Below are 14,067 nucleotides of genomic sequence, written 5' to 3'. Positions count from 1 at the left end.
CCCACCGTGGTCCTCTCCTCAGGTGGATCACATTGACTTGGACACAACACAAGAAACTCTGAGAGGCCAGGAGCACCAGCAAGATATTGCTGCTTTCTGCACTAACTGCAGGAGCTCAGCCTCTCCCAGCCCTCCCCTCAGAGTGCACATCTCCAGCTGTCAACCCCCAGACTGCCAGGAGAGGGGAGAATGAACAGAGGAAAATTTCCACATGCTGGATAAAGTTATCTGGACATCAAAGAACATCCCATTCACAAAACAGCAGCATCACTCTTGCCAGACTGGTGTGTCTGGTTAACCTTGTGTTCAGTCCTTATGATAACACAGCATTTGGACAGCAGACAGCTGGCACTGCTCAACATCTTGCTCTTCAGTCTTTTATAGCAGTTCCACTGATATTACGCTTAGCCTTTTCCCTGCTCTGAGTCCAGTGTTAAAATCTCTTCAACTACTTAGAGGAAGTAAACCAAATGTTCTTTAGTCAGTAATTTGCCCTGTAAGGGAGGGTGGAAATATGCTGATAACATACTGCAGACATGGTGCTCATCACGTGCACAGCAGTGCACTGTTACACTGGAAACCCTATCATGGTATTTCACATGTTAACCTGACTGTCATAATGACTGGGAAACATCTGTCTCCTATTAACACTTTAGTTTTTACAGTTGCTTTTAGTTCAGCAGAAGTGTCTTAATGGAGAAGACTGGTACTCTTTTAGAAATAACATCAATAATGAAAGAATCCTTGGATGCAGAGCAAAACCAGCAAACACATTGGCAACAGAACTTGCTGCACTCAGAAGATGTAACAGGAAATGATAGTGGATGGGCTTTTGGGTGGGAGGATTTTTGTGTGAAATAAATTAACTCTGGTACTCAGACTCCCATTAAGGAAAATATTTCTTCTCAAACAGGTGATTGATTTCCTTAGATGTTAATTCAGACATTTGGGGAATTTCATCTTAATTGGATCACTGATAAATAAAACCAGAAACAAAAACAACAAAGAAAACCCCTTCTGCAGGCTATTTAGGCATGGTACTGACTAACCAGTAATTAAATACAGCTCTTCACAGTAATCTTAATTATGGCTTCACTACACCACAGCTAAGAAGAGTCACACAACAAACTGAGAAGATTAGCCAATTCTAATTGTTGAAAAACATTTATTTTTGTTTTTGTGCATAGTTTTTGTGTGCATAAGGCCACAAGTCACAACAGTGAATTATTAAAAAATAATGAAAGGCTTCAAGAATTTATATATCACAACTAGGCAAGGGTAATTAGGCGAGTACTAGTTTATTTTCTTTACATAAATGAAACCTCTATGACATGCACAAGAGGTCAAGAGTTTTCAACTTGGGAAAATAGGGATGTGTGCTAGAAATCAGTGTGAATTAGGTAGACCAGGAACAAGTTTCACTGAATTAGTCACACCAGCTGAGAACCCTGTTTTCTCAGCTGGCCACTGCCATGAATTAGCTGTGCAGTCCTGGGCCAGCCACATCTGCTGCACCTTCCATGGGAATTCAGGTCCAGCGGAATCTGAATAAAGGTACTTCAGTCCTATTGACTTTCTACAGATCTAGAATTCCTAGTATCCAAGCTATTTTCTGATACAGGGACTTTGGGAAACAAAAAATAACCTACCCACCTTCAAAAACCAAACACCAAAAAACTCCACAAAACCAACCAACCAACCAAAAAGAAACAGAAAAAAAAACCCAAAAAGAACCAAAAACCAAACCAAAACCAAAATAATCAGAGGCCACAATTCAGCAGAATATGGCTAGACAGGCTAGATTTTAAGCAGGTCATTAACTCTCAGAGTTCAGGATAACTGCATCACACATCTGAAGGCATCTAAAGACAAAAGCAGTCAGACTATGCCTCATCAATTTAAGGGTCTCATTCATCTGCAAGAACAACTTGAAAGCCTAGCTCAAAGCCTCGGTGTACTCAGGCATTCATTATCCTACTGAAGCCAATGCAGGCTTCATTCCACTGAAAAATCAATGAGACATATGCTGTAGGACACAAATTCCTCAGGCCTCAAGCCAGTAGCATGGCAGAAGACTAGATCCCTTGTAGATCTGGCTTTCAACACAGCAGTCCTGAGCTTTCTGAAAGACACTGAGACATAGGCTCACAACACTTGTTTCTTCCACATTTAATAGTTTAATATGCACTTGGGTTTTTGTTTTTTTTCTTCACTGCATCAGACTGCCAGATTCCTGCTTCCCATTTTCCACAGACAGTACCAGCTGTCCAGCCACATCCATGTAGCCCCATCAGCATTGCCATCCTATCCCCTGCATGTGCAGCAGCAGATGGATCCAGATGTGTTTTGGGTTAACGCCATAACCATGTTTTTGTGGACTGCATGGATAAACATTCAAAGGCCCCTTCTGGTTATATAAAAGGAAGCTATTAAACGTTTACTCTTTCCTCTGTACTCAGAGCTGCAAAGCTGTATCACAGAACATACAAACGCAGATGCAACCAAGCAATTATCGTTCCTTTATCCCTTAAATAGATAGAAGATAAATTTGAAAGAAAATGAGGAACAGAATCCTTCTCCCTTTCTTTTTTTATCCTTTTATCTCCCAATGTAGGAAGTTTACTGAACCATTGCCAACAATTCACTCAGGCTAATGAAGTGTATAAGTAATGGGATTAAATAATCTTAAACCATTACTACAGTGGCTAATGCAGATGTTTTCCCAAACTGAAGCAGATGAGTGGTGTAGAATGCGTGCTTGATTTAAAAAAGAAGAAAAGAAAGTATCAATCTGCAAGCAGATGAAGTCAATTCCAGCCTGAAGTCAATGAAATGTTTAATTCTAGTTACATAAAGTTGCTCCAATTATATTATGAATGCACCTTCCTAAAGTCTTCAATGCTTTGCACGTGGTTAAACTTGCCACAAAATGAAACTTAAAATTTTTATGGTGCAATCATCTTAGTGCAAACAAAAATAGAAATTATTTAAAAGGCACATATTCCACCAAAAGACCATTTAGCTTTTAAAAGCAAATTAACAAGGCCCATCTATCACTGCCATTGTAAATAAGACACAATCTTCCCGTTTTATATTCAATATTTCAGTAACAATCTCACTGTGAAGGCTCTGTAGAAATAGAGAGAACAATGAGATCCTGGTGGCATTTTCAGAAATATTATAGTATTATTGCTGTAATTATCACTGAAACGACAGAAATGTCATGAAAAACATCAATCTTTACTTTCAGAAGTGTAAATCCAATTCTGGAAAGGTCTCAGGTCCAGTGTTTGTAAGAACTCCAGACTGGAAGTTTAGAGAAAGATCTGTCAGTGTTTTAAGAATGCTCCTATTCTTTCCTTACTCTAAGTTACAAGGATAATCCTTATATACTGGATGCTAAGGTCAGACCAAGGTAAAGCCTCAGGCACATTATGGGATGTTTCTTTAATTTGCACCTGTGCAACTGGTTCCAGGTACTTATGGGAGCCTCTTAAAATGTGCAGCTCCTCAGAGCAACTGTTAATTGCTTGCTTTAAGACCTTGTTGGAGGCATGAAATGAAATTGTAGGGTAATGTAAACTTCAAAAGATATCTAATCCAAAGACCCTTGGCTCAGTAGAAAGTCTTCCATCAAACAAGGCAAAAGTCTTGATTTTAGAAGTTTTAGTGCTTTCTTGCACCCTTAATCTTAGTGAGCACCACAGACTGTAACCATTTTGGTATCAGGTTTCTCAACACAGAAAGCTGAGAGCCATACTGCTGCTAAAAAATGACTGCATAGTCTACTCCTTACAGAGATAAAACAATCACAAAACTCAGCTCTTTCTCCTGCTGTGTCCACTTCATTTCAGAGGCAAGTCAGACCAGGAAATGTAATTCACCCAGTAAGCTGAAAAGACCAGAGCTCTTCTGAAGACCATAAAAAAAAACTTGTTGCTCATGGTACTGCCGCAGGGTTGTAAGATTTTAAATGTAAGGCAACTCCACAGCAATGAAAGAAATAAATGTTTTCCGTGTCTGTGCATTAAAATCAGGGCACAAAGAGAAACAGGTACTCACAATGTAGCAGGATTCACAGTAGGCTTTCTTCTCCACGGCGTAGAAGGGCTGACCCCTCAGCTTGCTCTTGCATGTTATGCAGGTGAAACACTCCACGTGGAACACTTGGTCCATGGCTGTGCAGCCGGTGCCGTCGCCAACAACATTCTCCCCGCAGCGGGCACAGCGTCCTGGCACCAGAGGAAAGCACAGCAGTCAAAGCAAGCTCCTTGTCCCAGCTGACAGGAGACCCCTCCACTCGTCTGTGGCTGCAGGTGAGGGGGACACAGCAGCTCAGTCCATAGAAAACCAGTTTGTGCCACTGCTGGCAATGATCCAGCACCACTGGAAGGCACTCTGGTGCTGGTCCATATGAAAAGATCTAGAAAGGATTGAAACTGGCTCCCAGGACAGCACTCATATCAGTTGTGCTGCTGGAAGCCAGCAATCATTGTAAAGATCTTGAGCTCCAGATACAAACCACTTAGCTATAATCTAACCCAGCTATATAGTCATCCTCAGCCACATCAGTTAGATGGGATAAACCTGTGCCTTAAGCCTTGCTTCCACATGAAAGGATTTTGTCAGGGGGTTTCATAAAGCTATCTGGTGGCAGCACAATTTAAAGAGAAGGTTTTGCTTGTACAGCTTAAACTAGTTCTCTCAATGGAACCAATTACTTTTTTTTTTTCTGTTCAAAGATTAATACAGATTAAGATATTCTCTCTATTTAATGCACATAAACTATTCCTAAAGAAACTGATGTGTGGATACTTTATTCTTTCCATCCTTCAAGAAAGGCATATCAGAAACTGCTGGTAAAGACTTGAAGTACAGACAAGCCTTAAGAGCTCTGTTTTTGAAAAAGGTCCTTAATGTCAGATACAAATGCATAACAAAAAGTCTGCAGGCACACATACAAGAGACTTGCTGCTTTTTTCAGATTGTTGCTAAAGATGTTATGTGGCAGATAGATTTAAAGTGAAGACAAGATTTCTTTAACTCATGGGAAAAATATTTCCCTAGGGAAGACTGTGGTGCAGAGATGATGGAAGAGATGGGTAGAAGACACACCTTTGCCATTTTTCTCTGCCATTTGAGTTCTAGAAAATGGAGATAGCCCAGGAAGTTCTGATGTCCTTACACAACAATTGACATTGTAAATTAAGGACAATATCAGCCACACAACACAGGAGAACCCACCAAAGGCAATAGAACAACTATGATCTGAGGCATTGTCCTACTCAAATGGCACTCTCCAGTTTAAGAATAACTGTGGTAACCCCAGCCTTAGGGCCCTGCACTTCTTGAAGGCTTCATGGGTGGAGTGGTGTGGTCAGTGACGGTGGGAAGGGAAGCAAAAGCTGATGTTCAAGCAGGAAAGAAGACTGAATTCAATACACAGTTATTCATAAAAGCATAGAGAAATAATATGTACCTGATAATAATTACATAATCCAGTAATGATACAATGCTCTCTTATACCATGGTTTGTTTATTGGCCTTTTCATGCAATACTATACAACTTTCTACAAGGACTTAGACCTGTCTTGTCATCCCAAGAGCAGAACTGCTCCTTCACTGTGCATATCAATGTCCCCACACTCATGACTTCTTTCCTGCCTGTCCCACACTCCAACAAGCTACATTTAGGGAACAAAGCATGTAAGCTACTTTTGGATCCCTCAGGATGTGGCAGGATGATATATATACACATTTGAGATATATTAGGAAAGCTTGGAAAAGAACCCAGATCATTACCATTTGCTACAATGGCGTAACTGTAGTTGGCTTTATACAGGACAGACAGTTCCTGACTCAAACGGCTCCCAGCCTGAGCAATGTGGAGAGAGAACTCACTAGATGAATCCAGACAAGTCTGGAAACCCCCAAAATCAAATTAATAATGCTGTATTTAAACTTAACTTTCCTTAGCATTTGTTGTTAGGATTGTCACTGTTGTGCTTTAATCACTCCACTGTAACACTTCTAGAGAGGACTCCTTTTCATGAGCAGAAAAGGAATTCAGGTTTCCCAGCATGGTGGTGAGGCTACAGAGCACAGGGGAAGAATGGAAAAAACCATGAGGGCTAGGAAGAAAAAAACCAAACCCACTGGAGAGAACACAGGAGTGAGCACTGCATGAGAAGGAGGCAGAGGACACCTCCTGTGTGCCACAGGAGAGCCGTGCTCAGCCCTGCGTGTGGACAGCACGGAGCTGCTCCAGGGCCTTCTCCAAACATCTCGTGTAGCTGGGCTGTAATACGAACAGACGTCTGGGGAGCAGTTAATATCTCTATATATAAAACATGAAATTGAAAGCCATTAGTGTATTACTTTACACAGTGTTTTTCCAGAGGGAATATTCCGCTGAAGAATTTATTTTCCCTAGTGTGCCATTCTGTGATCATCCGGTATTATTTTTATGAGGCATTTGGACATGGAATAATGTAGTGTCTATGCAAACACTTCTCAGCTTTCTTTGTTAACATCTGAGCAGAACATGTGGGAATCTTTTCTACCCCTCCTTTTCTTCTCACATTCATAATTTAGCCAGCTCTTGTGTGTTTCAGCATTTATCTTCCTCTTTAACCAAGGCAAGTCTCCATTTGCTGAAGAAGCTGCCTACATGGAGATCATACTTAGACCATACTTCTGGCTGTACTTGTGCCAAGAGACCTGGGTCTGTTTCCTAACTCAAATACATAGTCCTGTAACCTTAACAAGTCACTCAGTGCCTTTGTACCTCTGTCTCCTCTTTGAGCAAAGGGCATAAAGACATCTTCTCTGCTTCCCAAAGGTGCCCTGTGGCTACATTCCCCCATAGCTCTGAGGTATTCCCCAACTACACTGCTGGTGGTCAGATACAAACCAAAGAGTAGTACAACACAAGTCTTGGCCAACTTCTCCCCTTTAAGTTTGTTTCCTGAGGCTTTCCTTCCTCTTTTTGGGTTTTTCCACAGAAGATTCCCACTGAGGCAGCAACAGACTTAATCTGTCCACATTTATGAGAAATCCAGTTTCTGCTATTAAGTACACAGACAGAAATACTCCTATAAAGCCTCATACAGGAAAGCTTAAAGAAAGATTCCTTTTTTATAAGTTTATATGCAAATTATAACACTGTGGCCTTGAGCAAACCATGTTTTTCATGAGACATGGCCACTCCAGTGAGAATCAAAACACAAGCTCTGTGCCTAGCAACTCTCCCAACTGACTCACTCACCCAAAAGGTAAAAGCAAATAAGCCAAAATATTCAAATTTGGGAGCTTACAGTTGGGTAGCTCGATCCACTTAAAGGCACATGGGCAAATACACAACTGATCTGGTTTGCAGCAATATGATCACTGGAGACTGCACTTTCTGCAGACCTTGGTGCAATCTGGGAACTCACAAGACTTCTGCAAAAACTTGTCTCTTCTTCCAACTCCTGCAACTTGCTCAAATGTAGTTTAAAATGCCTATTAGATTTGAGTGTTGGTGAGGGAGGAACTAACAAGCAGACAGGCACATGCACACAGGCAGTGCAATTGCACAAGCCTCATTTCCTTAGAAAACCAGAAAAACCCCACTAAAAACAATGTATCTATCATTATGTCTGATAAAAACAAAACAAAGGTCTGCTTTTCCTGTGTGCCAGTTACCAACGGCGAAGGTATTTGTGGTTGGGCTCACCACAATTAAGTGCCCACACATGTTCCCCATTTTAATATTTTCACACTGGCTCAAATAACCCAGTCTGTTGTGTGCAGAATACCCATGAGTGAACACAGAACAAGTTGCACTGCTTATTGGGAAAGAAGTAGCAAAGGCAAAGTTTGCAAGACTCAAGAACAAACAGATTGCACAAAAAAGATTACACAAATAATCTAAGAGAAAAATAGCAGGCAGCGTATTACAGTAGAAACACAGAACAACGTGACCCATTTGCTTTCCACAAACAGCATTTAAAAGGCAGCTTAAAGACAAAAGACAAAATTAGCACTAAACTGCATGAAGATGAGAAACTATGTCATTTCAACATTCTCCTTTTGCCCCTTCAGCCCTTTTTAGGTCCTTTTTCAAGATCATTTCAGCAAAACTAGAAGGCGATATGTTGGCAGAGAGCCTGGGAGACCGGAGTCTTCTATTTTTGCATGGAAGAGGTTCATAACCTTGGCCATGCTGTGACCTCCCTTCAGCCCAGCCTGGCTGCCACATGGTGGTCTTATCTTGGGGGGATGTACAGAAGTGCCCACAGAGGCTTCCCTGCTGAAAATGCCACCGTCAGTGAGTGGATCACACAAAACACTTCAGCAGCTAAAACGCTACATCAGCTTCTATACTCTATTCTGAAACCTCCTCACTCATTGTCTTCTGTTGTGTAAAAAATTTGAAATATTGTGAATCTGAAGGAAGAGGAGGAAGGGAGAAGAGGAGCTCGTATTGCACACAATGCCATGTTCTAACTTCTGGTTATCTCATTACTATTATTACATGTTTTTTGCCTATATCCCCACAGACCCTGACTGCTGATATTAGAGAACAGATCCGTTCTGCTGGGTATTGGAAAAACACAGAATTCAAAGAAGGGCCCAGTGCAGGAGTTTACAACCTAATACAAGCAATAACAACCAGGTACTGATAGGAAATAGAAGGAAACAATCAGATAAAACCAGTCAGCAAGGGAAGCTGTGGCCTCAACGCTCTAAATATTTTACTGTTGACAAAGAGTCTGTAGACATCACAGCAAAGGAAAAGGTTAAGTTAGAATTTGAAAGAGGACCCGGAGGGAGTTTAAAGGAAGTTTAATGGAATGCTTCAGAAGAAAGGACAAAGACAACACAAAAGAGAATGTAAGTGCTTGAAGACTGAACATAGACACCTTCAGATGGGAAGGATGAGTTGGTATGTCACTAGAGAATACCAGAGGAAGAAGAGTGGGAATAGGTCATTACAGGTCATGCAGGTAAAGACATGAAGCTTCTGTTTGATATGAGGCAGAATTGAAACCAGCAGAGAGATGTTTAGGAGTTGGTTTTGATGATCCTTGTGAGCCTCTTCCAACTCAGCATATTCTATGACTCTACGACTAAGAGGCAGAAATGATCTGGCCTAAGTTAAAAGCCAGAGAGTTATTTCTGCAGCTAGTAGAGCATGAATAGAGAGAAACTGCATTTTTTGAAAAGGATGTTGCAGAGACTCAAGGTCACTGGAGCTTGGATGCAGGTTTTAACTGTGAAGATGAATAGGAAAGGCCATAATCTGAGCTGTTAGTCAGCAAGATTCATAAGATTTGGTGAGAAACTGGGCACAATCTCAAGATGAGGAATTAGGCACAGGGTGTCCAACCTTATCTGGGACATATGTCACTTTTAAACATCAGATTAGGAACACAAGCAAATGGGACAAACATCCACCACTGAAGATGGATGATGGAATAAGTACATGTCATACTAATGCTTATGGCAGTTATATTCTGATAGCAATCACACTGGAGCTGAAGATTAAGGCAATGAAACTCCACATATGTGGCTTGAGATGCTCCTGTTTGCACATGCAGGGACTTCAGTAGCCTTTTCTAGGCTACAGCATTATTTTTCTGTCATACCTACTTAGACATTAAGCCATGGGCAGCACCACTGTGATGTACAGTGCCTAACAGACAATTCAGGCAGTAACTACAGATGCCAAGAGCAGAGAAAGCAGAGAGAGAATGTGCAAACCCCTCCACAAAAGGCTTAAATTCATGAATTCAAAGCATGCATTCTATGTAGAGATAGGGGATAATTTTCTGATAAAAGCATCAAAGTAGGGAGGTTCTGCATTTGCTGAAATGTGGGGAAAAAACGTTGGTATCTCAAAAAACTCTGCATGATGGAAAAAACTGTTTCCCACCTAATGTACTATGGGAATACATCACAAGGTCATCTCCTCGGTGCCTATCAATTACACAATTTCCCTTGATCAGCTAAGTGTATTCCCCGGCTCTCACTGCAGCCCTGATACACAATGCAAGAAAGAACTAAAAAGATACAGCACACTGCCTTTTCAAAACAGTACCAAGAACACCTTTAAAAGATATAAATACATTGAACAAAATATCTCACTAAAAGTTCCCCTAGCAGCCTCAAAACACCCAGTATTTCCGCTGTGTTATTTTTCTAATCATCTCTGTTTAGAGCTCGCCAGTAAATGCATTTTAGAGATTCATGACACATTCTGCTTTTGGATGGCTTTGAATCAGCTGGCAGTAAATGTGGAAAAATCATTATTCCTAATGAAGAAATATTGATGACAAAACAGCATTTCGAGGACAACGTTGACCATAAGTCAACAATGTAACAAGACCTTTCCCTCTCTCCCTCCTCTTTCCTAGTGATTTTTATCCAAGGGTTTTCAAGCATTTCCAAAGCACATGGGATTCCTCAGGACACCTATGTCAGACAGGCACAATTACTCCATTTCAAGGGGATACAGAAGCAGAAATTTATTATTAGGATGACAGTGCAACAGCAGACCTTAGTGCACCCTAATCAAGTAGAGTCCCAGTGACAGAGCTTCTGCAACTCAGAAGTACCCAACAGGTCCTGGGTTCATTGATTCATCCAAAGGGAATAGAAGAGGGATCTCTGATCCACAAGGAAGGGTTTATGTCCTTCTACAGTGCATGGAAGGTATGTGTCTAACTGATTAGGCTAGACACAGATGTGTTGATCATATTTATCCCAGAGTGATTCTGACATTTTGGCACTCAGGGTACTGCAATAATCGTACAAAGGGAAACCCAGAGGCATTTTGTACATTTTGTAGAAAACTATATTATTTAGCTCATCTTACCCTTGCCTTCCTTACCTCCCCTCTTCTTGCTTTTGAACTCAAGACTTTTCACTGAGTGGGAAGCCCTTGGCAATGGTTTATTGTGCCAGGATCCAAGCTTGAAGTGTCACCATTTGACAGTAGCAGGCTGTATGCATCAGTTGTCTTACACAGCCTTTGGACATGAGACAGATCAATCTTAATTCCCTCTTCTTCAGCAGACGTCAGAAAACACAATCTTTCACAGTAAACACAGCTTCATGCTGCAATGTGTGCCTGAAACACTTCATAAATTAAATCCAAGGCCATGATTTAATTACTGTGTCCTGGTTATTCTGCTTTAACTGTGTTGCACTTGTACTCCAGATGTACAGGTCCCTGCAGTGACCTACTTGTCATTTGTACTGTACAGCACTGTACAGTAGCTTCACTCTCATGTTGTTTGCATCCCTTTCCTCTAACCACAATACAATTTCATATTCTCACTTTGCTTGGCTGTAAAAACCTGACACATTCTCAGTATGCCCCGGAGGTCCCATTCCACACCACAGAGCAAACGCACTGCAACTGTGCAGGCTCACTCTGCCAGCACTTTACCTTCTCAAACATTTCTTCATGCTGCTCATCACTAGATTACTGTCCCAGCTGATCTCCAGGCCTCACAGTGAACCTTTCCAACACTCCAGGGAAGGCAGAGGACTCTTAGGACACCCAACATGCAGGCAGGGAACTTGAGACCCACACAGGTTAAATAATCCTCCAAGGGTCACACAAGAAGTTTATGATAGAGCCAGGAACTGAAACCATATCTTCCCAATCACAGTCTGGTTTCTTTAATCACAAGGCCATCTCTGAAAAGGCCTGATGGCAAGAAGGGCCTGTGGCATAAAAACTCCATTTTAGAGGGAGCTCACAGCATCAGTCTTGCTACAATCTCCTCCCCAGGAGGAGAAATTTGCTCCTTGTGTGGACCATGGCATCCCTTTCTGGCAGCCTGGCTGAGCCACATAGCAAGTGAGCACACAGAGTTCTGTGCCTCTGCTACTGTCCTCGGTTTATTGACAGAGAAAGAAAGACCTCTGCTTCCTTCAACACCTGTGTGGTGGTGATCCTTTACCCATCTATATTCCCCTCTTCTGAAGATCCGGGGACACAAGAGACAATTTAGCTTGTTTCTGATATAAAGCAGATTACAATGAGAGGTACCTCCCAAAATTATTGCAGCCACAATGTATTACTGCCACAAAATGGAGAGAACCACTCCTGATTTTCCCCAAAAAATACAAAAATTTAGGTTGAACAGGATCTTGGGAAGACATGGAAATGATCTTACTGCTTCGAAGGCTGCACCAACTCTCTCTCCGGCATTCTTAATAGATACTTGTTTAACCTGCTCCTAAAAACCTCCAGCAAGAGAGATTTCACCAAGCACTTGGGCAAAAAAACCCCAGCGAGTAGCTAATGGTAGCGCCAGTGAGCCCTTCTGCCCTCCAACCACAATGCCCCCCACAGCAAGCCAAGCCAGTGCCTTTTTGCTGCGTTCAGGATGGACACCAAGGGAGCAGACAGGCTGGGGTGTGCCTGCAGCAGCTGCAAGGAGCGGCTGGAAGGTGCCCCTTGCAGACTACTGTGTGTGTCCCGAGCCCCACACACGGCTGAGGTGCAGTGAGTGTGCCAGCCCAGTGGGGGTCAGTGATGCTCTACAAGATTTAAGGTCCCAAACACCTTTTTTGCAGCACGCTTTGCATTTTCTTTTTTTTTTTTTTTCCTGTTGTTGTTGTTACATCGTGTCAACTTTTTGGCACGTGTTTTACCATGTGCGAACGGCTTGAAATAGAGCCCCGCTTACATCTGGAGACAGAAAAAAAAAATTTTGAAAAAAAAGAGGGTGAAAAAAAGAGTGGGAGAGAGGAAACATTCCTCCCTTTGCTAATCGATCAAGGAAATGCAAGAGAGAGAGTAAAATGTACTCTATTTCCTTTAGAAATGTTTGCTTTAATGCCGATGAAAGCTGCCAGATGACAGAGACTACGGCTGTGTGTGCAGTGAAGAGCCGGGCTGGGGAAGGAGAAGGAGCTGCTAGCCCAGCTTGGCCAGGCTTGGATAGAGAAGGAGCTGCTAGCCCAGCTTGGCCAGGCTCAGGAAGAGAAGGAGCTGCTAGCCCAGCTTGGCCAGGCTCAGGAAGAGAAGGAGCTGCTAGCCCAGCTTGGCCAGGCTTGGATAGAGAAGGAGCTGCTAGCCCAGCTTGGCCAGGCTTGGATAGAGAAGGAGCTGCTAGCCCAGCTTGGCCAGGCTCAAGAAGGAGAAGGAGCTGCTAGCCCAGCTTGGCCAGGCTTGGATAGAGAAGGAGCTGCTAGCCCAGCTTGGCCAGGCTCGGGAAGGAGAAGAAGGAGCTGCTAGCCCAGGCTCGGGGTGTCCCTGGCAGCCACAGCAATTCCTCCTGCAGCCCCTGTCTCTCTCTGTCTCTCCAGCACCTCAAACACGGTGCTGTGTCCCCCGCTGTGTGCTGGGCACTCTCTGCTTCCCCTCCCCACTGCTCCCAGCCTGGGTGAACTGGGCACGGCAATGGTAACGAAGTAGCTTTAAGCTGCGAGTGTAGAGCTGGATTGAAAGTAACATTTCATAATTATTGCTCTTCATTAAAAGTGTTCGTGTTTGTGGGCAAGACTTTCAAAGCACCAATTTGTACAAAAAAGTCCCAGCCATCAAATACTTAACTAAGGAGTGCAATCATTTCATTTGGTGAAAAAAAAGAAAATAAAAAAAATGCATACTTTCACAGAAGTCCCCCACATTCCTGTGCCATTACTCCTCTCTGATTGCATGTAGTAAATTCAAAAAGCAAGACACATAAAAACTTTTTTTTTTTTTTTTTTTTTTCAAAATAAATATCAGGCAAAAAATATAAAGGTTGTAAGAAAGCGGGCCTTTCCCATGCTTTCAGAAGCTGAGAAACCTCTTATTTTATTTTATTTTCATAGGAAAGTAAGATTTTCTAAACCAAAAATTACTCTTCTCTTTGGAAGACACCACTAAGGTTGAAATCTTATTTTTTAGTGAGAAGTTACCAATATGTGGCACACAGGGAACAACCTCAGCAGTTCCAGTTCTCTACTAAAGCCCTGGTGAAGGTGAAGCTACCAGCCAAGTTCTAGTGGGCTGGCAGGAAATCTCTCTCTGAGCAATTTATCCCAAAGCTGATTCTGTGGGGGTTTACCCCTCCTAGG

The 14,067-nt window shown here is 42.3% G+C and overlaps 1 protein-coding gene across 4 annotated transcripts in view; it reads right to left on the bottom strand.

Annotated features, from left to right (window-relative positions):
- The window catches only part of LPP (LIM domain containing preferred translocation partner in lipoma), a 327,230-nt gene that overhangs the window by 53,456 nt on the left and 259,707 nt on the right, over positions 1 to 14,067 (bottom strand). For all 4 annotated transcript variants that reach the window (XM_056498467.1, XM_056498470.1, XM_056498468.1 and 1 more), the window contains one exon: positions 4,063 to 4,232. In XM_056498467.1, the coding sequence (XP_056354442.1) occupies positions 4,063 to 4,232 (170 nt within the window). The remainder of the gene's footprint in view (positions 1 to 4,062; positions 4,233 to 14,067) is intronic.

The sequence above is a fragment of the Oenanthe melanoleuca genome, chromosome 9 (assembly GCF_029582105.1).
Source record: "Oenanthe melanoleuca isolate GR-GAL-2019-014 chromosome 9, OMel1.0, whole genome shotgun sequence".
Lineage (NCBI taxonomy): Eukaryota > Metazoa > Chordata > Aves > Passeriformes > Muscicapidae > Oenanthe > Oenanthe melanoleuca.
The sequence above is the reverse complement of the archived record's forward strand: the minus strand, read 5'-3'. Positions and strand labels throughout refer to the sequence as shown.